Source organism: Solanum stenotomum, chromosome 2 (genome assembly GCF_019186545.1).
Source record: "Solanum stenotomum isolate F172 chromosome 2, ASM1918654v1, whole genome shotgun sequence".
Taxonomy (NCBI): Eukaryota; Viridiplantae; Streptophyta; class Magnoliopsida; order Solanales; family Solanaceae; genus Solanum; species Solanum stenotomum.
The window spans coordinates 17,895,436-17,920,614 of NC_064283.1; the positions used below are offsets into that span (position 1 = coordinate 17,895,436).

Genomic DNA, 25,179 nt, shown 5'->3' on the forward strand with positions numbered 1-25,179 from the left:
TTACCTTGCTCCCGAGAGAAAAAAATAAACACAATTATTTTACCTCCTTTTATTTATTTTGCTTCAATCCTGTAATGGTAGAACATTCGTGCTAATAATGTGTTATAAAACTTAAGAACAAAAAGAACAATATAAAGATGAATACAAGAAGAATATAAGACAAGAGATATAGAAGATGAAAACAGTAGAAATATAGAGACAAGATATGATGGTATTTCTTATTCTTCAAAGTATCCAAGTCTATACAATATGAACATTTATGCCTCTATTTATAGTGTAACATAGAGGCATACAAAAGGTTAGTCATAAACATGACATTAACATGAGTATAATGGGGGAGGTTATGGAAGTGAAAGGTTACAAGAATAATGGTCATAAAGGTGGAGGTTATGGAGGTTATGATTATCTTCATAATGGAGGAAAGTAATGAAGTAAATTCTTGATGTAGTGGACATCCACAATATATTATTTTATAATAGATCTTCCTTGTTCATCTCTATCACAATTTTTTTTTTAAAAATATCAAAAATAGTTCTTTCATTGTTTTTGTTTGAGTTATTGGATTGGACTTTGAAATTCCACTTTCGAAGTGCGTTGAAGTTCATTTGAGATAGGAGTTGTGTGTTGAATGATCAAGTTCATTGTTTGGGTTTCGATGTCATTGAATCTGAGGCTGAAAATTTAATTCCCAAGGTTGAATGATACTGAAAAACTCTTGAAGTCATTTTTTTTGTGTTGAAACTCGAAAATAGCTACTCATTTGAAAGCTTGTTGGTGAGAAATTTATAGCTTTTGTTGGGTATTTAAAGTGCAAAAATTTGAACAGATTTAATTGAATGTTACTAAAAATTGCTTGGATATTGCAATTGACGCTGGAAATTGACATTTAACAACTGATTTCTTAGTTTGAAGATTTGAGTTGAAACCCAAAAAAATATATGAAAGAGTTCTAAAAAGCTTGAAAATTTAAAAATCGATTTTGTGAATCTATGGCCTCAAAACCCAAGCAATGAACTCGATCCTTCAACACGCTATTACAACTTCAAACAAACTTCAACACACTTTGAAATTGAAGTTCCAAAGTCCGAACAACAACTCAAACAAGAACAATGGAAGAATTATATTTGATTTTCTTTTTGTGATAGGGATGAACAAGGAAGAACAACATTATTGAGAGGAATGTATTTTTAACATGTTGGACTGCCATGTCAGCTCTAATGGCAAAAATAACGTTTTAAGAGTATTTGTGGTCCAAAACATAGACGGCAGGGGTAGTTTGATCCCCAAACATAATTAAAGGGTATATATGAGCTATTTCGAATAGTTCGATGATAATTTTAACCCTTTTCCGTTTAATCTATTATGTGTTGTCATGATTTTCGTTAGGTTAGTTAAGAATTGTCATTCAAAAGAATTATAAGAGTTGTAGACAGTAGTTATAGTGTAGAAGCCAACAATTGTAATGCAGATTCAATGGAACAGTAATATTGATGAATAATAATCAATGGAACAGTAGAAAAAGGGGAAATTCAGGGAATAGAAAATGAGGAAGACAACTAGTTGCTAAGCTAACTTACAACTAAGAGATATATGGCAAACAAGATAATCCCATTTCATTTTCATCAGTACAATATATATAGGACCACAACCCTAGCTGATTCATAGAGTATGCTTGCAACAGTGCCCTCACCTACTACTGCTTCTGACAGAGCTATGCCAGCTCATACAAAGATGACTAAAGTACAATTAAACAAAATATACTACTACTATAACTTCAGGGATTAAAGTGCTAACTTAACAACTTCAACCACTTTCATTCTGCATCATTCCTCCATCCTTACGAACTTCCTTGTCCTCAAGGAAGAACTCTGGGAACCTGATCTTCATAGCCATAAAATCTTCCCATGTAGCTTGCTCTTTGGACATCTCCTTCCACTGAATCAGAACCTGAACCATTGCCTTATTTCCTTTCTTAATCATTCTTCCTCCTTCAATGCTCTGAGGCTCCACACAAAAGGGACTTGCTATGTCAATGATTGGTGGATGATGGGTAGTGTCTGGTAGTTGATGACATAACTTCAACTGAGACACATGTATAGTGGGATGGATGGCAACATGAGCTGGTAAAGATAGCTTGTATACTACTGTTCCAATCTTTTCTAAGATCTGATAGGGTCCATAAAACTTTGCTGACAGTTTATTGAATGCTTGTTGAGACACTGTCACTTGTCTATAGGGCTGAATCTTCAAATACACCCAATCCCCTACCTTCAATTACCTATCACTTCTATGTTTGTTAGCCAAAGATTGCATCCTTTGTTGAGCTCTGTGTAGATGGAAATTGAGAATTTGAGCCTTAAATTCTCTGGTGATCAGACTCTTATCCATTTCTTCTTCAATAGCTTCCCCTGGTAGATATGGCAAATGGATAGGTGAAGCTTGACCATATAGTGCTTCATAAGGGGTGGTTTGTATAGTTGACTGGTAGGTGGAATTATACCACCATTCTGCTAGTGGCAAGTATAAAGCATAGTCATGCTGACTATCTGAGCAATAACACCTTAAATAAGTCTCCAATGTCCTATTAAGGACTTCAGTTTGACCATCTGTTTGTGGATGGTAAGCTGAAGATGTGCTCAATGTTACTCCTTGTAATGAAAACAGTTCTTGCCAAAACCTACTCAAAAATATGGGATCCCTATCACTCACAATATTTTCTGGCATGCCATGGAGTTTGAACACCTGGTCCATAAATGTTTGAGCTACAAAAACAACCGTGTAAGGATGGTTGAGTGCCATAAAATGACCATACTTGTCAGTCTGTCTACCACCACAAGGATGGTGGTTTTCCCCTTAGACTTTAGAAGGCCATCAATGAAGTCCATGCTTATGCAAGACCATGAGGTCTTGGGAATAGCCAAAGGTTGTAAGAGGCCCGGAGTTGTTGAGGCATCATACTTACTTCTTTGACAAACTGAGCACTTCCTAACATATTCATTTACATCTTCTCTGAGATTCTTCCAATAGAAAAGAGTAGCCAGCCTTCTGTAGGTATTCTCCATTTCTGAGTGCCCCCCATTAATGTTATCATGCCACAGTTGCATGATGTCCTTCCTTAGTTGTGCATCTGGTCCAATAACCAGCTTACCATACTTCCTTAGTTGTTGGTTGGTGTAAGTGTATCCCTTTACTGTTTCACCTTGCTCCTCCAGCTTCTGAATAAGAGATCTAAGCTCTTGGTCTTTGTTCCAAAGTTCCATGATCCTATGAAGCAAAGTGTGATCTGCAGGTGCTACTGATATTATTAGCAATTCAGTATTCACTTGTCTTGATAGAGAATCGGCAGCCTTATTTTCCCTTCCCTTCTTATACTCTATTTCAAAATCAAACTACATCAATTTTGCTATCCATTTCATCTGAGTCCCAGTATAAAGTTTTTGCTCCAGTAAAAACTTCAGTGCTTTTTGATCTGTTTTGATTAAAAAATGTCTTCCCAGCAGATATTGTGACCATTTAGTCACGGCCATGACTAAAGCTAATAGCTCTTTGTCATACACAGATAAACCTTGATGCCTTGCAGAGAGCCCCTTGCTCAAATAAGCCAATGGATGTCCATCTGCATCAATATTGCCCCTATACCATAGTCACATGCATCTGTTTCGACTACAACATCAATGTACTATTAGGCAAAGCTAGCATAGGAGCACTTACCAGGGCTAATTTCAACTTCTCAACAGCTGCAGTAGCCTTGTCACTCCAATGATACCCCTCATTCTTCAAAAGATCAGTCAACGGCTTGCTAATGACCCCATAACCTTTGATGAACCTCCTATAGTAACCAGTTAATCCAAGAAAACCCCTCAACTCCTTTAGTGTTTTAGGCATTGGCCAATTTTTAACAGCTTCTATCTTTTTTGGGTCAGTAGCTACACCCTCAGCAGAGATGAAATGGCCTAAGTACTCCATCATTGTTGCCCTAAAGGAGCATTTAGCCTTCCTCACAAACAACTTATGCTGTACCAGCAAGTTGAAAGTGATTCTCAAATTCTGCAAATGTTCTTCCAAGCTCCTGCTGTAAACCAAAATGTCATCAAAAAATACCAAAATAAACTTCCTTAGGTAATCTTTGAACACATGGTTCATTAACCCTTGAAAACTAGAAGGTGCATTAGTGAGACCAAAGGGCATCACTAAATACTTATAGTGTCCAGCATGTGTCCTGAAAGCAGTCTTCTGTACATCTTCCATTGCCATTCTAATCTGATGATAACCAGACCTAAGATCTAATTTAGAGTAGATCCGTGAACCACCAAGTTCATCTAACAACTCTTCGATAATAGGGATGGGAAATTTATCTTTGATAGTCATCTTGTTGAGTGCCCTATAATCTACACACAACCTCCAAGACCCATCCTTCTTCCCTACAAATACCACTGGTGAAGCATAAGGACTAGAGTTTGGCCGAACAATGCCTTTATCCAACATTTCTTGCACCATCTGATCAAGGACATCTTTCTGTCCTGATGAGTACCTGTAACACCTAGCATTGACTGGATTGCTACCTTGCTGCAAGGGAATCTTGTGGTCAAACACTCCTCTATGAGGTGGCAAGCCCTTGGGATCCTGAAAGAGTATCTGAAACTCCTTAGTTAATTCCAAGATAGGATTAACACTAGCATCGGCCTATGGTTCCTCTTGTTGTTCCTGATCAGTTGGCAATACCCTGATCATGAAAAGTTGACAGCCATTTTGGGCTAGCTTGTCCAACTTCTTGGCCTCCACAATTCTAGTTTTCTCTCTAGTACCTTGTATTACCACTTTCTTGCCTTGATACCAGAACCCCAGTGTTAACTTCTGGAAGTTGAGTTTGATGTCTCCTAGAGAAAGCAACCACTAAACCCCCAAAATCATATCGCAAGAACCTAGTGACAGCAACAAAAAGTCATCCTGGAATGTGAGCCCTTGCATCATCCAAATGAAATTTCTACAAACCTCATTAGTCTGTCTATTGCCACCATCAGCTACATTCACAGACTATGGTTTGATCAATTGTGTATCTCCCTGCAACTTCTTAATCCGCCTATCATCAATAAAATTATGTGAGCTTCCAGGGTCAACCAATATGTTTAGAGGACCATCTTTAGTATAGCCCATGATTCTAAGTGTATTGAACCCATGGATTCCATTAAGAGCATGTACAGATATTTCACAATTCTGTTCATGTCCTTCCTCCTCTTCATAATTATCATGATCCTCCTACACTTCTAACATTTAGTCTTTCTCCCCATCTTCGGCCACCTCTAACAAATATAGTTGTTTGTTAGAGCTGCACCTATGACCAGGCACAAACTTCTCATCACAGAAGAAACACAGACCCTTCTGCCTTTTCTCGCTCATCTCAGTAGGTGTGAGCCTTCTTGAAGTCTTCCTATTCAGACTCACAGATGAGTCCTTAAATGGTTGGCCTTCTCGTTTGCTTCCTGCTCCCTTGGAAAATGAATTATAGTTCCCTGCCCTTGACTGAGAACCCCCTGCAACATATAGAGATGATCTAGTCAACTTTAACTGGGCATTTACCTGAGCCTCAGTGTTTCTCGCTTACTGGTAAGCTTGTGGTAAAGAATAGGGCCTATGATTCTAAAAAGTAAATCCAATCTCAGGTTTCAAACCAGTGATAAGAGCACTAATAGCATACTCAGGGAGAATACCCAATCTGGTCATAATCCTATCAAACTTCTTTTGATACTCATCAACCATACCAACCTGCTTGACTAGTTTAAGTTCAGACATAGGATCAGTATACTCAGCCCCAGATTTATCCATTAGCGCATAAACATACTCCTCTCAAGCAGGGTAAGGTAAGTGAGATCTGCTTTTCAGATAAGTCAGATGCCATTCTATAGCTATATCATTAAAATGAATGGATGCTACCTTAACCTTCTGATTATAAGCTACTTCATCCGTCGAAAAGTATTGTTCCACCTTACACAACCATGCTCTAAGATTAGTTCCATTAAACCTAGGAAATTCCATTTTGGTGAACCTGGTCATTAATTGGTTTCCTGAGCAGTTTCCAGGTGATGCTCCAAATGATACCCCTCCTTGAGGTCCTGCAACATGTGGTCCTTGATTCATCCCTTGTGAAGCATGTCCTTGAGCTGTGGTTGTTTCCATATTAGCTTGAAAAGGAGGCACAGACCCCCACCCCAAAGGATTCATTCCTGGTGATTGTTGCATTTGATAGTTCTGATTCATCCAAGCTACAGGGTTCCCAGATGGAGTATAGATGTCTCCACCACCTTCTGTTACTTCTGCTCTTTTTCCTTTATCTGTCATCCTTGCTGCCTCTAGAGATTTCTTCAAGACTGCAAAGGATTTTTCATGATGATCCTCCATTTGAGTTTGTCTCATGGAGACATTAGCCATCTCCAGAGTTATCCTCTCTAACATTGATTTGATCACAGTCATATCAGTAGCCGTGATAACATCCACAAAGCTCAAGACTATGCTCTGATACCAAATAATGCAGATTCAATGGAATAGTAATATTGATGAATAATAATCAATGGAACAGTAGAAAAAGGGGAAATTCAGGGAATAGAAAATGAGGAAGACAACTAGTTGCTAAGCTAACTTACAACTAAGAGATATATGACAAACAAGATAATCCCATTTCATTTTCATCAGTACAATATATATAGGACCACAACCCTAGCTGATTCATAGAGTATGCTTGCAATAGTGCCCTCACCTACTACTGCTTCTGACAGAGTTATGCCAGCTCATACAAAGATGACTAAAGTGCAATTAAACAAAATATACTACTACTATAACTTCAGGGATTAAAGTGCTAACTTAACAACTTCAGCCACTTTCATTCTGCATCAAATTAAGGATGCATAATTCTTGATTACTCTCCGTACTCATCTTTTCTGCATTTTGTGCGGGTTTGGACCTGAGTATCAACGGGGTTGTATGATTCCACCACCAGTCAGAACAGCGGGTCCCTTGACTGTTATAGTAACAGAAAGTAATTTAAATGTTTAAAGTAAAGAACACAAATGTTTACGTGGAAACCTCCTTATTCAAGGAATGAAAAACCACAACCTGTCGAACATAATTTCTTAAAGCTCCAATAACTTCAAGCAACTTGTGAATACAAACTCGAGTACTCACAAAGGATTAAATTCTTAATCCTAAGCACCTTGTAACACCTATATTACAAGACACAAAGAAATAACTCTATTGCTCACTATATCAACTACCTCTACTTAACATAGACTTCAAGCAAACACAACTAGGCTAACTCTAGCCACAAACTCAACTCACAATCCTTTAAACTGACATGATCTATTATCATTTATAGAATAGATCTACAATATGAGAGCACAAGACAATAAACTCAAATAACAACTTAAGATGCTTCTAGCTGCTACACTCAATCAGGTCCCTCGCTGCGTGAAAAAGTAGTTCTTCCTTGAAATTGACTTTTGCTTTTGAATAATCTTGGTTGCAAAACATATATATTGTATTAGAGAGACAAAACAACCTAGTAGCACACCATTGATTGAGGACTGTTGTCCTTTCCGTGCCTCTGCTGCAGTGCCCACTAACCACTGCAGTTTTTGCAGCTGCTGGCTTGTCCTGTAAACGAAAACTCAGAGGACCAGGTCCTTTTCCATGGTCCTCTTTAGCTTGTTAATTCATTAAAACCCAAAATACAACAAGCTATATCCTATGTATTGAGGTTGCTACACATTCCACTGTATTCTTGACATTTTATTTATGTCATTGTTCGCTTATTTGGTTATGATTTTCTTGATGTGGGAATAGTTAGGGGTCATCACCACTTAGGAAAATTGGGTCGTTAGTCGTTACAATGACGATTCTTCAGTTAGGAACTTTCATCTCTCGATGTATATACAATGAGACATTCGGAAGATACCAATTTTATTAGGTATAGATGTACTGTCAATGCAGTATTTGTAGAATATAAGGGAAAGAACACAACAATCATGCTATTTGTATCATTTGTATAGTCTATAAGTAAGAATAGCCAACAAAGGCTTTTCTCTACATGTTACCATTCCAAACTTCTAATCAATGTCTAAATCACAAGGCTCAATACCATTTGGAAGCTCCCACTCAAAGCAATGCACCAACTGTGCCACCATAAGGCGAACGATGGTAACTCCCAACTGCATTCCAGGACAACTTCTTCTCCCAGAGCCAAATGGTAAAAGTTGAAAGTCACGTCCACGAAAATCTATACTGCTCGATCCCAACAAATCTCTCAAGAAAAAACTTCTTAGGGTCTGGCCAAACGTTTGGATCCCTATGAATCGCGTAACAATTTATTATGATTCGGGATCCCTTTTGTATGTGGAAATCATCGACTACACAATCTTCCATGGCCTCATGAAAAAATAGTGGCACTGCAGGATGCAGCCTCAGGCCCTCATTTACAACCATGTTTAAGTAGTTTAAGTTCTCCAAGTCTGATTATTCTACCATTCTTTCAAGGCCTACCACTTCTTGCAACTCGTTTTGGAGTTTCTTCATCACTTGGGGATGCCTAAGAAGTTCGGTGAGTATGCATTCTGCTGTTGATGCTGTAGTGTCCATTGCAGCCAGAAGCATGTCCTGTATATAAAAGGAAACAGGGGAATTTGTTACATATTAAGCTTATACTAGTATATATGACTTACAAATGGGATGAAAGTACATATATACCAAGAGGATAGCTTTTATGTGACGACAGTCAAACTGAAATTCTGCTTCTCCAGATTGCATTATGTCCATCATGGTGTCCACAAAGTCCTTGGTTTGATCCCGATCATGATACTCGACATGTTCATCAATAATCCTCTCAAGAAACTCATCAAACACCTTTGAAAGATCCTTGAGTTTGCGATTGAGACCCCGGAGATCAATAACTCCAAGGAAAGGAAAAAAATCTCCAAGATTTGGTGTGGATACTAAATCCACAACATCTTGAACAATAGCTTTGAATCCCCTCTTGTCTAAGTCCTCATCCATGTGCTTCTTTCCAAACATCATCAAGCAAGTCAAGTTAGCATTCAAGGACAAAATCCTTGCACTAAGATCAACAACTACACGATCATGAGCTTCCTTTTTAATCGATTCAATCAGAAGTCGAACTTCTTGCTTTCTCATGGATTGAAATGAATTGATCTTGTGATTGCTCAAAAGGTGCACAGTGCACAATTTGCGCATGTTGCGCCAATACACACCATCAAATTCTTCTGTCCATAAGACAAATATTGAGATGCCTCACTATGAGGCCTACTAGAAAAGATGTGATCATATGTCTTGAGGAACTTCTCGGCTGCATCAACGGATGAGACAACGATTGCAGGTACTAGTCCCAATTGCACATACATAATAGGACCATGTTTCTTGGCTAGTTTTTGTAATTGTTGGTGTGGATTTTTACCAGCTAACAAATGAAGATGTCCTAAAATGGGAAAGCCTGCTGGACTTGGAGGAAACCTTTTCCTCTTGTGAATGTTTGGTAGCACATACAAGGCATATACAAATAGAAAAACCACTAGAGTTCCCCATATCAAAGTCATTGAGTTAGAACAAAATACTCTAAACCCCATTTAGTTAAATTTACAGGCACAAGTCCTCTATTTTAAACCACACACTTTGATAATCTTATCCTTTTAGAATGCTATTGCTTGTTTCATTTATTTATCAGAAAAGGCTCAAATATGCCATCAAATATTTTTAAAAAGACTTATTTATATTATCCATTAAAAGTTTGGTTCATCTATGCAATTTCCATATGAAAAAAAGCTCATTCATGCCATTATGGGTTAATAGAAAACCCATCTAGTTTTGCAAAACCATTTTATCCATGTGATGAATGATGATTCAGCCACGTCATTAATTCAGCCAAATTTCTAAAACCCATTTGATTTTTTTAAAAAAAACCACACAGATTATAAACCTACCCGAAAAAATAATGTGTATTTTTTAAAATAATAATATTTATAAAAAAGTGTCGTTTATTTTTAAGTTAAAAATTTTCCGATAGATTAATATTGAAGTAGAATACATCCATCATGTTACTCCGGAATTTGAACGTTCAAATGGCTAAAGTAACGACACAAGAATGATAGGTAAAAGTTTTAATAACAACACACGTCTCAAAATAATAATTAGATATTTTTGCAATTAGAAATGTGTTTATTCCATTTAGAATACAATTATCACAACATAAAAAAGGGATATCTTTTCAAATTCGCTGTGAAGCAATTTTGTGAACATCTTTGCTTCTACGAGGACAATAAAATAAAAGTATACGGCCAAACAATTCCTAACGTTGCATTTCACTTGCAAGTAGGGGTGGGCATGGTATGGTATATACCTAATTACTATATTATATCGAAAATTTTAATATCGTGATTTTGGTATTATGGTATTTGGTATGATATATGATATATGGTATACATTTTTATTTTTTTTGGTATTCGATACGGTATTTGGTATTTAGAAATAATAATATAAAATGTAACTCATCATCTTAATTACCAAACTATATTTTGCTATCCAATTTTGCAGGTTCATCGAATGTCTAACTATTTGACATATAACAAAAAAGCTATTTGAATAGGTTGATTATGATACTCATGTAACACCACAAAAAGTTCTAAGCTAAGACTTAAATCATTCTTCAGTTGCGTATAACATCATATCACGTGATTTTTAAATTGTGCTTAGGTGTTAAAGTGAATTCTTTAGTGTGGAATAGATTTGGACATGAATTAAGGTCACAAGAATCCACTAGCACAAAGTTGAGTTGAAAGCTTCCTTATAAATTAAGTTTCGATATAAGATTCTACTTAGGTCAACTTCAAACGATCATATATTTCAGCAAGTTGATGAGTCGATAATTTCGACTCATTTAAAGCTTGCTATTCAATGATTTAGTGTCCTAAATGCCTATTTTTCACTCATAACTAAGTTAATATGTTGATATGCAATAATGAAAGCTTAAGAGTGAGGCAAGAACATTACAATGTGAAAAGTTGAAGCTCGCAAAAACCACTCAGTGACTCGCCGAGTGGGCCTCCATCTCGCCTAAATTTTCAACGAAGTAGCCCATGAACCAAACCAACTTGGCGAGCAAAATGGTGATTCGGCGACGCGCCGAATGGATCGACAACAACGATCAAGCTCGCCAAAAGTTCCAGAACATTTTGATGGAGGAACCAAGCCGAAAGGCAAGAAGAAGAGCAATTCGGCGGATCGCCAAATGGGTCGGCGATCCGACTTACTTCACTGAGTTGACTCCGTTCTGAGTTTTTGGGGACGTATAAATGTAATTTTTAAAAGAAGAAAAGTAGTTCCCACACTGTTTACTCATGGGTTTTTGAGAGTCTTTACATTTTGAACATTGTTTAACATTCTTATTAGAGTTTTGGATTTAGATTTGGAGATTATAAGATTTTAGCTTCGATTTCACATTTGGGGATTGCAGATCGTTAGCAAATCAGATGGAAATTTTGTTGGTAACGATTTCTTGCTTTTCACTATATATGCTTAGCTAAAACCCCTTACCTTAGGAGTAGGGGTGTACATGACCAGGTTGGTTCGGGTTTTTCAAATATCAAACCAAACCAATAAAACTCAGATTTTTCAATCTCGGATTTTTCGGATTTTCAGGTTTTTCCGGTAAAGTATTCATACAAACATATAATTTACTTATACTTCAAATATTTCTTTAGTCCTACCAAAATACAACTATCTAAGGTGTTTCTTAAGAAAATAACACAAAATATGATATGAGTAATGACACTAAAATATCCAACAATAAAAATAATAATAATAAAATCACGTAAAACAAATATTGCAAATTAACAAGTCATAATAAAAATTATTATAATTTTAAAGTATTAAATCATGCTAAAATAAGTTTAATAAGTATTAGTTACATGACTAAATATTAAAGGAAATTAAATTAGATTATGTATTTGAATTGTCTAAACCAATGTAAAACCAAAGAACAAATATTCAATATTATTGTCATTCTTATTGTTGAATTGATTTTCATTTTGCATTAGTATTAATTTGATTTGATTTAAGCTTTATTATAATTACCAACATCTGTGGACTATAATCTTTACTGAACCATTTTGAATTCTAAGTTTCAAATTTGAAATAATATATTAAAAGATAACAACTATGAAAAAGTATAAGAAATATTTAAAAATTATATTAAAGTTAATATTTTTATGTATAAAATAAAATTTTAAAATTATATATATAATGTCGGGTTGGTTTGGTCTCGGGTTGATTTTTTTTAGTTAAAACCAAACCAACCCAAATATAGTCGGGTTTTTTTTTTCAATACCAAACCAAGTCAAACCAACCACTAGTCGGGTTTTTTCTCTCGGTTTGCGGTTTGATTCGATTTTCAGTTCGGTTTTGTACACCCCTATTTCAAGATGTTAAGGAGATTTTTTATGACAAATTTGATTGAATGATTTTATAAGAAAAAAAATGTAAGTAGATAAATCTTATTGATACATAATAGAATTAAAGATATATTTACTCGATAAATAAGATGGAATATCTCATAAATAAGCTTGAAATAAAGAATTCATACTGCATTTGAAATAAATTTATCTTTATAAACTATTGAGATTAACAGAAAGAATCATATTGAAGAAGAATAAGCTCACATTCATTCAAAGCTTATGTGAGTTAGTTACAGATGTGGGTATTTACACAATGCATTCTATACATGTGTTGCAGCTACAATATTAACAAACTAACTAACTCCTAACTGATCATTAATCAGGCTGGTTAATTAAACACCTAAGCTAACCATTTCACCAACTAACATAGTTAATCAATTAACGACCTATCTAACATAATTGATCAATCACTTAGCCAATTCCAATACTCCCCTTCAAGCTGGATGTACTGAAGAGATTCAATACTCCAAGCTGTCTAGAAGAAAGTCATGTTGTGATCTTTCTAGTGCCTTAGTCAGCAAATTAGCCTGCTGATCCTTAGTGTTGACATAAATGGTTTGAATGAGACCTTTTTGAATTTTCTCTCGAATGAAATGGCAATCAATCTCGATGTGCTTAGTACACTCATGAAACACAGGATTTGCAGCAATTTGTATAGCAGCCTTGCTATCACAATACATAGAAGAAGGTTCAATCAACTTTACTTTTAGTTCCTTGTATATGCAATCCACACCACTTCAGTTGTCAGGCTAGCTAGACTCCTGTACTCAGCCTCTGCAGAGCTTATTGACACTGTATTTTGCTTCTTCGACATCCAAGATATGGGCGAATCACCATATTTCAATACAAAACCTATTACAGACCTTCTATTACTTGGACATGCAACTCAATCTGCATCACAATAACCTATCAAATGGAGCTTGCTATCAGAACTCATTAATAATCCTCTTCCAGGTTCAAGTTTGATATATTTGATTACTCTTAAGGAAACAATCCAGTATGACATCTTTGGTCATTGCATGAATTAGCTCAAGGACTGTACTGCAAAAGCTATATCTGGCCTTGTGTTGGTAAGGTATAGTAGCTTGCCCACAAGTCTTTGATATATGGAAACATCTTCACATAAAAACATCAGTGGTTTGAGCATTCTGATCATACTCTATACTGGTCAACTTCATGTTACATTCCAGAGGTGTTACATTTGGTTTAGCATTCCCCAGTCCTGCCTCAGCTATCAACTCAAGGGCATAATTCCTTTGATTCATCACAATTCCCTTTCTAGACTTTAAAAATTAAATTCCCAAGAAATACTTGAGTTCACCTAAATCTTTAATCTTGAAATGCAATACATGCTTGGTTTCTTCTATTAATCCAATATCATTACCTGTAATTAACAGGTCATCAACATATACTAGGATTATCACCATTCTAGATCCTCTTCTTTTTGTGAATAAAGAGTAATCTAGATGACTTTGTGTGTAACCTGAAATGGGCATTACCCTTTAGGTAGTTCCATGTAAATCTCCTCAAACAAATCACCTTGGAGACATTGAATACATCCATCTGATAAATTTTCCAGTTTTCAACTGCTGCTAAAGTTATGATTGATCTCATAGTTACCATCTTCACAACATGAGAAAAGGTCTCTTGATAATCAATCCCCTCAGTTTGACTATACCCTGTAGCTTTAAACCTGTCAACTTCACCATCAACTTTATATTTGATTTTGAAAACCCATTTACAACGTATAGTTGCCTTTCCACTGGCAGTGGAACTATTTTCCAAGTTCCATTCTCCTCTAATGCTTGAATCTCATGATGCATAGCTTTCACCTATCTTGTGTCCTTCACTGCCTCCTCATAGTTTATGGGCTCAATGTCAGTGGATAACTTAGACAAATATGTTTTATAATGAGAAGTCACATTATCATAGGATACATAGTTGCTCTGAGAGTGAGTATAACATCTTGGAGCAACATAATCTTTCATCTAGATAGTAGGATGGGAAACTCTAGATGACTATTTTGATCTTTTTGCCTAAATTGCTGCATTATCACCTTCATGATCTTCAATAACACTGGTATCATTGTGTCACGCCCCGAGCCTACACCCTGGACGTGGCCGGCACTCGAAGACCATTGATGGCCTCAAGCGAACCCTTGGCCTGGCTTACTAACTCAGCTGAAGACTATATGCATATTTATAAAGATCAATAGCACACTACTCAACTTAACTAATGAAATAATTTATAATGTTTACTAGTCAACATTCAACTTGGCCAAAATGGCAACTCAAGTCTTAACATATGAAATGAAAAGTAAAGACAACTGAATTCACTAACTGACTGTCTGACTATCTATGAAGCCTCTAAACAACTGAGATGGATGTCGGGACAGGCCCGCGACATCCTTATGAACTAATACTAAAACTGAAAGCAATGTGAAGGAGTCCTCTGGAATGCAAAGAGGTTCACCAACAGACTTTGAACTGCTCACTGGATCAACGAATGTGTCGGATGCCGATCCTAATTACATGTGTCTGCATCATAAGACGATGCAGGCCAACTGGCATCAGTACATTGAATGTACGAGTATGCGAGTTGGAATGCTAAAACAACATAGGCTCAAAAGAGATTATGAAAGAAACACCTACATTGGCTCTTCTCAACTCTTGAATACTTAAATAAACTCATTTCATTATAAAGCAGTTTAAAACAAGTGCAATATAAAGAAAAACTGTTGAAAACATGTTGTCAATTCATAATCATAATATCATTAAAAAACAAACCATGCTCCCTCTCAAAGTCTACTTGTGCAATGCATGAATGAAGTCTCATACCCTCATTCACACTAAGCAAAACCCCTTGAGGAACCATGCTACTACTGTTGTGGGAGTTTCTCTAACCGACAACCATCACTTAAGAACTATAGTGATGATACAGGGCTTTACCTCACGCTGTTGATGCCCATCATATACCTTGCCGTGATATAGGAAGCTAACTCACTAAGTGGATCCACTAGTCTATGCGAAAAGGATTCATCTAAAAAGTATTACCCTTTTCTACCCATGATGACTACATGGTTTATGGGGGCTGTGAGTTATCTGAACTCTCCCCCATATCGGTGCTCAATACTACTCCCAAAATATACTAGCTCTTTATGTTTTAAAAACATACTTCTTTCTGTGATTTGAGATTAGTGCTCAAAAACTTAGCTCAAAGGTCATCTCGAAAATCTCAGTTTTCCTGCTTGCTTCATTTAGAAAGTTATTTCTCTTTTTTGAAAACTAGCTCGAAGGCTCTTTGAAAATCTCAGTTTTCGTTCTTATTTAAATTTGAAAATATTTTAAATCTTTTTGGGAATACTTAGTCCCCATATACTTTTGAAGAAATGAACTTCAATCTTTACTCTTTACTCTTTACTCTTTACTCAACTTGAACTGTAATTCTTAAAACAAAGTTAAAAGCATTTGCAAAAGACTTCTTGAAAAGACTCGAAGAACATCCTAAACTTAGCTCTTAACTTTCCTTGAATTTGAATTTATGGATTCAAGGTTATGATTCATGTTTTTGGATGATTTCTAGATGTTTAGAAGTCATTTAGAGTAGTTAGAATCAATAGGAAGTGTTAATACACTTTAGAAGGACTTAAATAGGCTAAACGACGAAAACTGGTGAAAAACGATGATTTGGGCGCATCCCGGGCGCGCCGCCCCAGCCCCAACTTACTGGGGCTCAAATCTGGCAAACTGCTGGCGCGCCGCCCCAGCCTGCCTGGCGCTATGGGGGCGCATCGCACCAGCCTCCCTTCAGGCAAAATTCTGACGAGCTATTGATCTCGTTTTCTGATCCTAAATCGTTTTAATTCGATTCCTTTTCAAATTCACTTTAGATTCATGTACCAGATCATATACACAAAATCTAACCCAACAACTTAATGAAACAACACTTAATCATCAAGAAACTCCTTAATCCCAACTTATGTTTAAGAACGAAATCAATTCAAGAACAACTATTAAGAACATCAAATTCTCAATTTTTTTAGGACGAAAATACACTGAATTAAACATGTTTGGCGTGTGGGTGAACTAAACCAACGCTATGTGATCTCACATACCTCTTAGGGATCAAACCCATGGCGAAAATCCGCTACAACATGCAAGGATCTCGACGTACGCTTGATCCTCTCCTCTTTTCTCTTCTTTTCTCTCCTTTGACTCTCAACTAAAACCTTGGGCTAATTTTAGGATTATAAAACTGAACCAAATAGGATTAGACCCTAAAATATTACTAAAAATGAATTAAATCTGATTGGGTAAGGAAAAGACCAAAATACCCCTCATTATTTTCGGCTAACTTTTCTTAACTTGACAGCCTAACTTCAAAAGGGCATATCTCACTCATCCGAACTCAAAACTTAGCAAACTCGGTGGCGTTGGAAAGATAATTCAAAGATATTTCCTAAGGTACCTGGTAGCACACGTAACACATCCTGAGCTAGGATTTATGGTCGTTTGAAGTTGACCAGAAACTCATACTTAGCTTAACTTGCAAAATTTCAGATTTTGCTATTTCCAATTTAGTTCTTTGTCGAACTCAAGTTGCTACATCTAGTGAACTTAACACTTAAGAAATTTTAATTCCTCGGTAAATTCCCACTCACAACGAAGAATGGTTCAAGTCTTAGCTCAAAAATTATGGGGTGTTACACATTGGTTCCATCTGCTGCAACCACATGAGTGTTAGTTCTCTCACTTAGATCAACATCCATCCTTGTCAAATTGTCCTCCATAGGCATGTTAACATTCTTCATTCAACATTGTCAACAATAGGCACTTGCATAGAAACTGGCACCTCTGCACTTTCTGTAAATACAGGATCTGCAGGATCATTATCACTCATGGCAATATCTCTTGGAAACACTGGTTGTTGTGTGTTTGTCACTTGAAGGAAAGGGAACACATCTTCCCTAAACACAACATCTCTGCTCACTATAAACTTGTGTTGGGAAGTACTATATAGAAGATAGCCTTTCTGATTTGTTGAACATCCCATTAGCACACATGCTTCAGCTCTAGGAGAGAATTTATCAGGCTTTACCATCTTTGTTGCATAACATAGACACCTTATGGTTCTAAGATGATCAACTTTTTCCTTGTGACCATTGAACTTTTCATAGGGAGCCTGTCCTTTTAATATATACTTCAGTCGGTAGTATGTTTATCAAGTAAACAACAACTAGCACACACACTCACCCAAAACCTGATAGGGATACCACCTTGGAACCTGAGTGCCCTAGCTACTTCAAGTATGTGTCTATATTTTCTATCCACAACTCCATTTTGTTGTGGAGTGTGTGGACAACTACTTTCATGAATAATTGCAAGTGACTTGAATAAAGTACCACATTCATTATTAAAAAACTCTGTGCCATTATCTGATCTCACTCTCTTAACAATCTTATTGAACTGATTTTGAACTAAAACAAAAAATGACTTCAATTTTGCAAACACATCACTTTTCATTTTCATCAAATATAACCAAGTCATTCTTGAATTATCATCAACTATAGTCAAGAAAAATCTACAACCATTGTGAGTAGCAGTCTTATAGGGTCCCAAACATCTAAATGAAGTAAATCAAACACATTAACAACTCTAGACATGCTTATCTGAAATGGTAATCTAGTCTGCTTTGCAAGAGGGCGGACTGTACATTTATTACATGAACTGAAATCAACATTCTCTCCATACAAAAGCATGTATTTCAACACCTTCATTGAAGGATATCCTAGCTTGTTATGCTAAAGTAGATTGTGATTATCTGAATGTTGTGTCATGGTCACTATCCCATTATTCCTGCCCTTTCCACATGGGATCTGAGTAGGGAAGTAGTATAGACCATCAACCTCCTTACCAATCCCCTTCACCTCCCATTAGAGAGGTCCTGAATGACAAACTCAGGGAAAAAATTAACTGAGCATCTCAGTTGACTTGTTAGTTGTGAGACTGAAAGTAAATCATACTTGAACTCAGGCACAACTAGTACATTCTTCAATATGCCATCACTAACAACTTTATATTCACCATCGTGTGTTATTAGGGAGTGTTCACCATTAAGTAATTGTAGTTTCCTACCCATACAACTAGATATAGAGCTCAACCTAAAGTTTTTTTTATGTGATATGACATGTGGCACCTGAGTCTAATATCCATTTTTCTGCCTTTTATGTTTCTCTACTTGTTACAGATAAAGCATTAGGTTTGGAAATTATACCTGTCATGTTAACCATGTCCATTGCACCTCTTTGAGCTTGAAGCTAGTTCATCAATGTCTATTATCTTCTTATATTGATGGTACAATTGTTGCTCTTGGATCATAGGTGCAAAAGCATCATCTGAAGCTTTTTCATATCTAGCTGAGTCTACTTCATATCTGGCAGTATTCACCTGTCTTCCAGCATTCACCTGATTCACCATGTCTTGTTGCTTATTGGCTTGATAGGCTATTGGTTCTGACTTCTTCTTAAACTTCCAGTTAGGAGGCTATACAATCAACTTAAAACAACTTTCCTTAATGTGGCCTTGAAGTTTATAATAGTCACAAATTTTATCCCAGTCTTTCTTCTTAACCTGGAACTTCCTCTGAAAATTTCCTTTTCCAGCATACAAAGCAGTAGGATCTGGAACATGCAAGTTTGAAGTCATTCGTTGGCTCTCATCTGCCATGATCATAGAATATGCCTTTTCAACACTGGGCAAAGGATACATCATCAAGATCTGACTACGCGCATGACTATAGACTTCATTCAATCCCATCAGAAAATCAAAATGCCTTAAACAAGCTAGATGATCCACATAAGTTCTAGATTTATCACATTTGCATGAAGGTGGAGGAACTAGGGCATCAAATTCATCCTCATAACAATCTTAAATTCAAAAAATAAGCAGAAACTGTCAAATTGCCTTGATGAATCGTGCAAATTTCTATGTGCAATTGATAACCTCTTGATCCGTCAACTTTATCGAACCTTTCTTTGAGATATGCCCAGACCATAGTTGCATTTGTGGCATAGACTATACCACTAAGCAATTCCTTTGATACAGTCTTCATGATCTAAGCCAATACGAAAGCATTACATTTTTCCTGCTCTTCCAATTCTCCCTCATAAGCACTCCTCTTACACGTTCCTAACACAAACCCCAACTTACTTTTAGCTCGAAGGTTAATCATTATGGATCTGCTCCATAAAGAGTAATTTTCAGTTCCTGTAGGTTGCACGGTGGTGAGGACACTTCCAGGAGTATCTGAGTTGTGAATATAGTGGATGATGATGCTTTCGATCGATCTCTTCAAGAGTCTCAACTATAGCTGCTCGTGATTTGCTTGGACATTAATGGAGGTATCTGTAGCATCCTTCATCAAGCTGTTTCTTCAGTAATCCCAGTTGAACAGTGAATGGATGATTGAATCGATTTCCGATTCAAAGCTCTGATACCAGATTGGGATTTACAGAAAGAATCATATTGAAGAAAAAGAAGAAACTCACATTCATTCAAAGCTTATGTGAGTTAGTTACAGATGTGGGTATTTATACAATGCATTATATACATGTGTTGCAGCTATAATATTAACAAACTAATTAACTCCTAACTGATCATTAATCAGGCTGGTTAATTAAATACCTAAGCTAACCATTTCACCAACTGACAGAGTTAATCAATTTACGACCTATCTAACATAATTGATCAATCAGTTAACCAATTCCAATATAAACCATATATAATATAAATTCATTTAAAACTTAATCATGATATATTACACTTTATTGGAGTACCAAATGAACCGTTTAAATTTTAAACTTTGAGAGAAATACTAAAAACACTTTTAAATTCGGCGTAAATTATTAGTTTCACTTATAAACTATTGACAGTCTTAAAAACATCTCTTAACTTGATTAACTAAACTTAAATACTCCCTCGATCTTACAACATAAATGAAATACACTCCTACATTCTCTCCACATTTACTATAGTCTCAACAATTCTTTCGTTTTTTTTATTAAAAGAGCATCTTGTTTCTATAAGAGTTTGAGAGTTGAGACCAATGTTATGTCTTGTGGTAGATTGATGGTGTTTAAGTTAGTCAAGAAAAAAATATTCATTTAAGTCGGTCAATAGTTCCGAGACTTAATAGTTTTCTTACCCCAGTTCCCTGTCTCTCCCTAAAAATGGCACACATATGTTCCCGCCAGTTTTCCCTTGTTTTGAATTTGATAAATATTTCTTGAAATTCTTTAGAAATCTTTGAATCTATTGAAAAACAAAATTGCATAAATTATTCGAATGGATCATCAAAACTCGCAATCTTTTGTCTCTCAGTCACATTTCTATGTATCATTTCTCCAAGACAGCTTGAAATCGAAAGACCCATTTCCCATAAAGTTAGTCCATGGCCGTATAATCAAATCAGGCATCCATTTAAGTGTTTTCCTTATGAATAATCTCATAAATGGTTATGCGAAAACCGGGTTTTTATCGTATGCTCGTAAAGTGTTTGATGTAATGCCTGTGAGAGATACTTCTTCTTGGAATACACTTTTATCTGGTTATTCAAAAGGGGGTTTAATTAATGAAGCACATTCGGTATTTAAGGAAATGCCTTATCGGGATTCTGTTTCGTGGACTACTATGATTGCTGGATACAATTTCGTTGGTCGTTTTCAGGTTGCAATTCAGATGTTTCTTGAGATGGTTAGTGTATCTGATGTTTTGCCGACACAGTACACGTTTACGAGTGTTTTTGCGTCATGTGCTGAGATTAGAGCATTAAACGAGGGACGGAGAGTTCACTCCTTTGTTGTTAAATTTGGGTTGAGTAGTTATGTTTCTGTGGCGAATTCTATGTTGAATATGTATGCTAAGTCAGGGGATAGAAATGCAGCTCAAATGGTTTTTGATGGGATAGTAGTGAAGAACACGTCGAGCTGGAATACGTTGATCTCATTGTATATGCAGACTGGTCAGGTGGATTTAGCATTGGCGCAATTTGAGCAAATGAATGAGCATGACATAGTTTCGTGGAACTCAATGGTTACGGGCTATAATCAGCGTGGCTTTGACGTTCTAGCTCTTAATATGTTTTCTAAAATGCTTAAAGAATCGTCACTGGAACCTGATAGATATACTTTAGCCAGTGCTTTATCAGCTTGTGCTAATCTTGGGGAACTAAATGTAGGAAAACAAATACATGCTTATCTTGTCAGAACTGAATTCAACACGTCAGGAGCTGTTGGAAATTCTTTGATTTGCATGTATTCCCGAAGTGGAGGCGTAGACATTGCTCGAAGAATTTTAGAGAAAAATAGAGAGTCCAATCTAAATGTAATTGCATTTACAGCACTACTGGATGGGTACATAAAGCTTGGTGATATAAATCCAGCAAGGAAGATTTTTGACTCATTGAAGGACCGTGATGTAGTTGTTTGGACGGCGATGATTGTTGGTTATGTTCAAAATGGCCTTAATGATGATGCAATGGAACTCTTTAGGTTAATGGTTAAAGAAGGGCCAGACCCGAATAATTATACTCTAGCAGCAATGTTAAGTGTTTGTTCAAGTGTGGCATCGTTAAATCATGGTAAGCAAATCCACTCAGCAGCCATTAAGGCAGGGGAAGCGTTATCAGTTTCTGTTAGCAATGCCCTGATAACTATGTATGCCAAGGCTGGAAATATCAGCTGCGCAAGGAGAGTATTTGATTTGATACACCTGAACAGAGACACGGTCTCTTGGACTTCGATGATCTTGGCTTTAGCTCAGCATGGACTTGGAGCTGAAGCCTTACAATTGTTCGAGAATATGCTTGCACTTGAGATGAAGCCTGATCATATAACGTATGTTGGTGTTCTTACTGCTTGCACACATGTAGGATTGATTGCTCAAGGCCGTAGTTATTACAAAATGATGAAAGAGATTCATGGAATTGAACCGACATCAAGCCATTGTGCTTGCATGATTGACCTCTTTGGTCGTGCTGGATTGCTAGAAGAAGCACAAGACTTCATAGAAAATATGCCTATCGAACCAGATGTGATCGCATGGGGTTCGCTTTTAGCATCTTGTAGAGTTCACAAAAAAATGGAGCTAGCAAAAGTTGCAGCTGACAGATTGCTTTCAATTGATCCCGAAAACAGTGGGGCCTACTCAGCACTTGCTAATGTGTATTCTGCTTGTGGAAAATGGGCGGAAGCTGCTAAGATCAGAAAATCAATGAAGGATAAACAGGTCAAGAAAGAACAAGGATTTAGCTGGATTCAAATAAAAAACGTAGTCCACGTCTTTGGTGTAGAGGACGGGCTTCATCCTCAGAGAGATGCTATTTACAAGACAATGGAAAAAATCTGGAAAGATATCAAAAAGTTGGGATTCATTCCTGACACCGAGTCAGTGCTTCATGATCTTGATTATGAGGTGAAAGAGCAGATTCTTAGACATCATAGTGAGAAGCTTGCAATTGCATTTGGGTTAATAAATACCCCGGAGAACACTACTTTAAGGATCATGAAGAACCTTCGAGTATGTAATGATTGTCACTCAGCAATCAAATTTATCTCCAAGCTCGTAGGGAGAGAAATCATTCTGAGGGATGCCACTCGTTTTCACCATTTCAAAGGAGGTTTCTGCTCATGTCGTGACTATTGGTAGGTCATGAACCAAATTTTATCTAAAATTCCACATCAGAGCGTCTGGACAAAATCCGAACGGAGGTTTGAGAAACTCATACATAAAGGTAAACATTACTACGAAGTATGCCTTCACTGATGGTGGTGCTGTATAACTTTGTCATCCTGTCAGTAGCTCCTCAGAGCGGCTTTGTGGTATACAACAACAATAACAAAATACACAGTGTAATCCCACAAGTGGATTTGGGGAAGGTAGAGTGTACGCAGACCTTACCCCTGCCTTGGTAGGTAGAGAGTCTTTTCCGATCAGAGTGGCTTTGTGGTATACATAATAAATTGTAAAATTAAAAAAAATGAAATATTTTTGTATATTCATCATTTACAGACTCAGATGTTATCTTGGAGAACTGCTTCTGCATGATTCCACACGACTAATCTCTTGGATGAACTATGGTCTCTCTTTCATCTCTCAGTACACCAAGTCAGGTACGAATACATACATTTCTTGGTCAACTTCACAGGTTTAAAGTTCTATTTTCATGGCAATCAAGATCATTGTCATCTGATAATGTCCATTGCAGATGTAGAATACATGATTTCCCTTTGCTGTTGCTCTAGTTTGTGGCTGCATGCAGAAGGTAGAGCAGGTCATTATTCTCAGATGACTCTACTGACATTTATCTCATTGTTAGGTAAATTCATCTTCAATAAATGTCGTTCTCAATAGCTGATTGATATTCTCATGCATCGACAAAAGTAGTTCAAGTTTTGGAATAAGAAATAGATGTAAAACAGTTTATCTGTATTACTAACAATTACAATCATAGGGAAGTGGATGGTGAACCAATAGCGTAGACGAGGTTTGAGGAAACCTGATTCACACTTGTAACTACTTTGTGTTGGTGTGACATTTTAATATTAATAAAAATATATTATATGTTACATTATATATCATGTTATGTCTATTGATGGATATTACATTTGTGCCTCTTTACTCTAATCAATTGTGGAAGAAAGTGGTCATTAGTTTTTAGTAACTTATGTAACCATCAACTCTTCATTTCATCCATTATTCTATCTTTATGTCTTGTGTCTTATAACTTGTGTAACATTTGAGCCATTCATTTGGCAAATTTATTACCCACTATCTTCCTATTCATTGCAAGGAAGAATTCATCAACTATAAATAGTGGGTCTTCCTTTGTGTTGGTATAGAAGAAAAAACAAGATAAGTACAAGAAAATATAGAGTGAAAAAGATGAGTAGTATTTTATTGTGTTTATATTGAGATTAGTGTTGTAGTGAACGAGAGAGTTGAGACAAAGAAAATATTCTAAGTCTTCAACTATATTCACTATATATAAAAAGAGAATATTTATATGTTGAAAGAAGGTGTTCTTATGTGGAGCTTTAGACTCTTCAACTAATTCGGAGTTGTTTGAGTTGTACGACGTTGTTGGACTGTTGTATCCTGGAGGGGACAAGTCAAGAGTATTACTACTGGATCGGTGTAGATTATACCGCAGTGGGCTTGAATCTCCTTAAAGAGAGCGAGATATCCATGCCTCAGCCTAAAGAATTATTTATTCATTTTTGTCATTTTATTTTCAACGGTAATTTTTTGTATTTGTGGTATATTACACCAACACTTTGCATGTACGATGATAGTGCAGTTGCACGTGTTGCCTTTAGCAGAAGGTCAAGATATCAACACATTTGCCTATTGATTTACAACAACAACAACAAACCTAGTGTAATCCGATACCGGGATCTAGGGAGGATAGAGGGTATGCAGACCTTACCCGTACCTCGTGGAGGTAAAGAGGCTTTTGCTTATATCAATACAACTGTTTAATCCTGAATTTCAGATCATTCTTAGAATTTTGTAATTGGTAAATCACATGTTTGTTCTTCCTTTTTTCTGCAGGGTCCGAGCTGGTTGTGTAACAAAATGGAGAGAACTAGTGTATGACAACAATAATGCTGAGA

The 25,179-nt window shown here is 36.5% G+C and overlaps 1 protein-coding gene and 1 pseudogene across 1 annotated transcript; one reads left to right on the plus strand and one right to left on the minus strand.

Moving 5' to 3' along the window:
* Positions 1-8,027: 8,027 nt before the first annotated feature.
* On the minus strand, positions 8,028-9,605 carry LOC125855198 (cytochrome P450 71AU50-like; annotated as a pseudogene).
* Positions 9,606-20,722: 11,117 nt separating this feature from the next.
* LOC125854358 (pentatricopeptide repeat-containing protein At2g22070) lies at positions 20,723-24,087 on the plus strand. Its single transcript, XM_049533880.1, has 3 exons — positions 20,723-23,676; positions 23,772-23,882; positions 24,018-24,087. Exon 1 carries the CDS (start codon positions 20,852-20,854, stop codon positions 23,210-23,212), a length of 2,361 nt encoding a protein of 786 aa, XP_049389837.1. The 5' UTR covers positions 20,723-20,851; the 3' UTR covers positions 23,213-23,676; positions 23,772-23,882; positions 24,018-24,087.
* Positions 24,088-25,179: the final 1,092 nt, after the last annotated feature.

Coding starts and splice junctions, on each gene's coding strand:
- LOC125854358 (XM_049533880.1), top strand. CDS start 20,852: ATGGATCATCAAAACTCGCAATCTTTTGTCTCTCAGTCACATTTCTAT.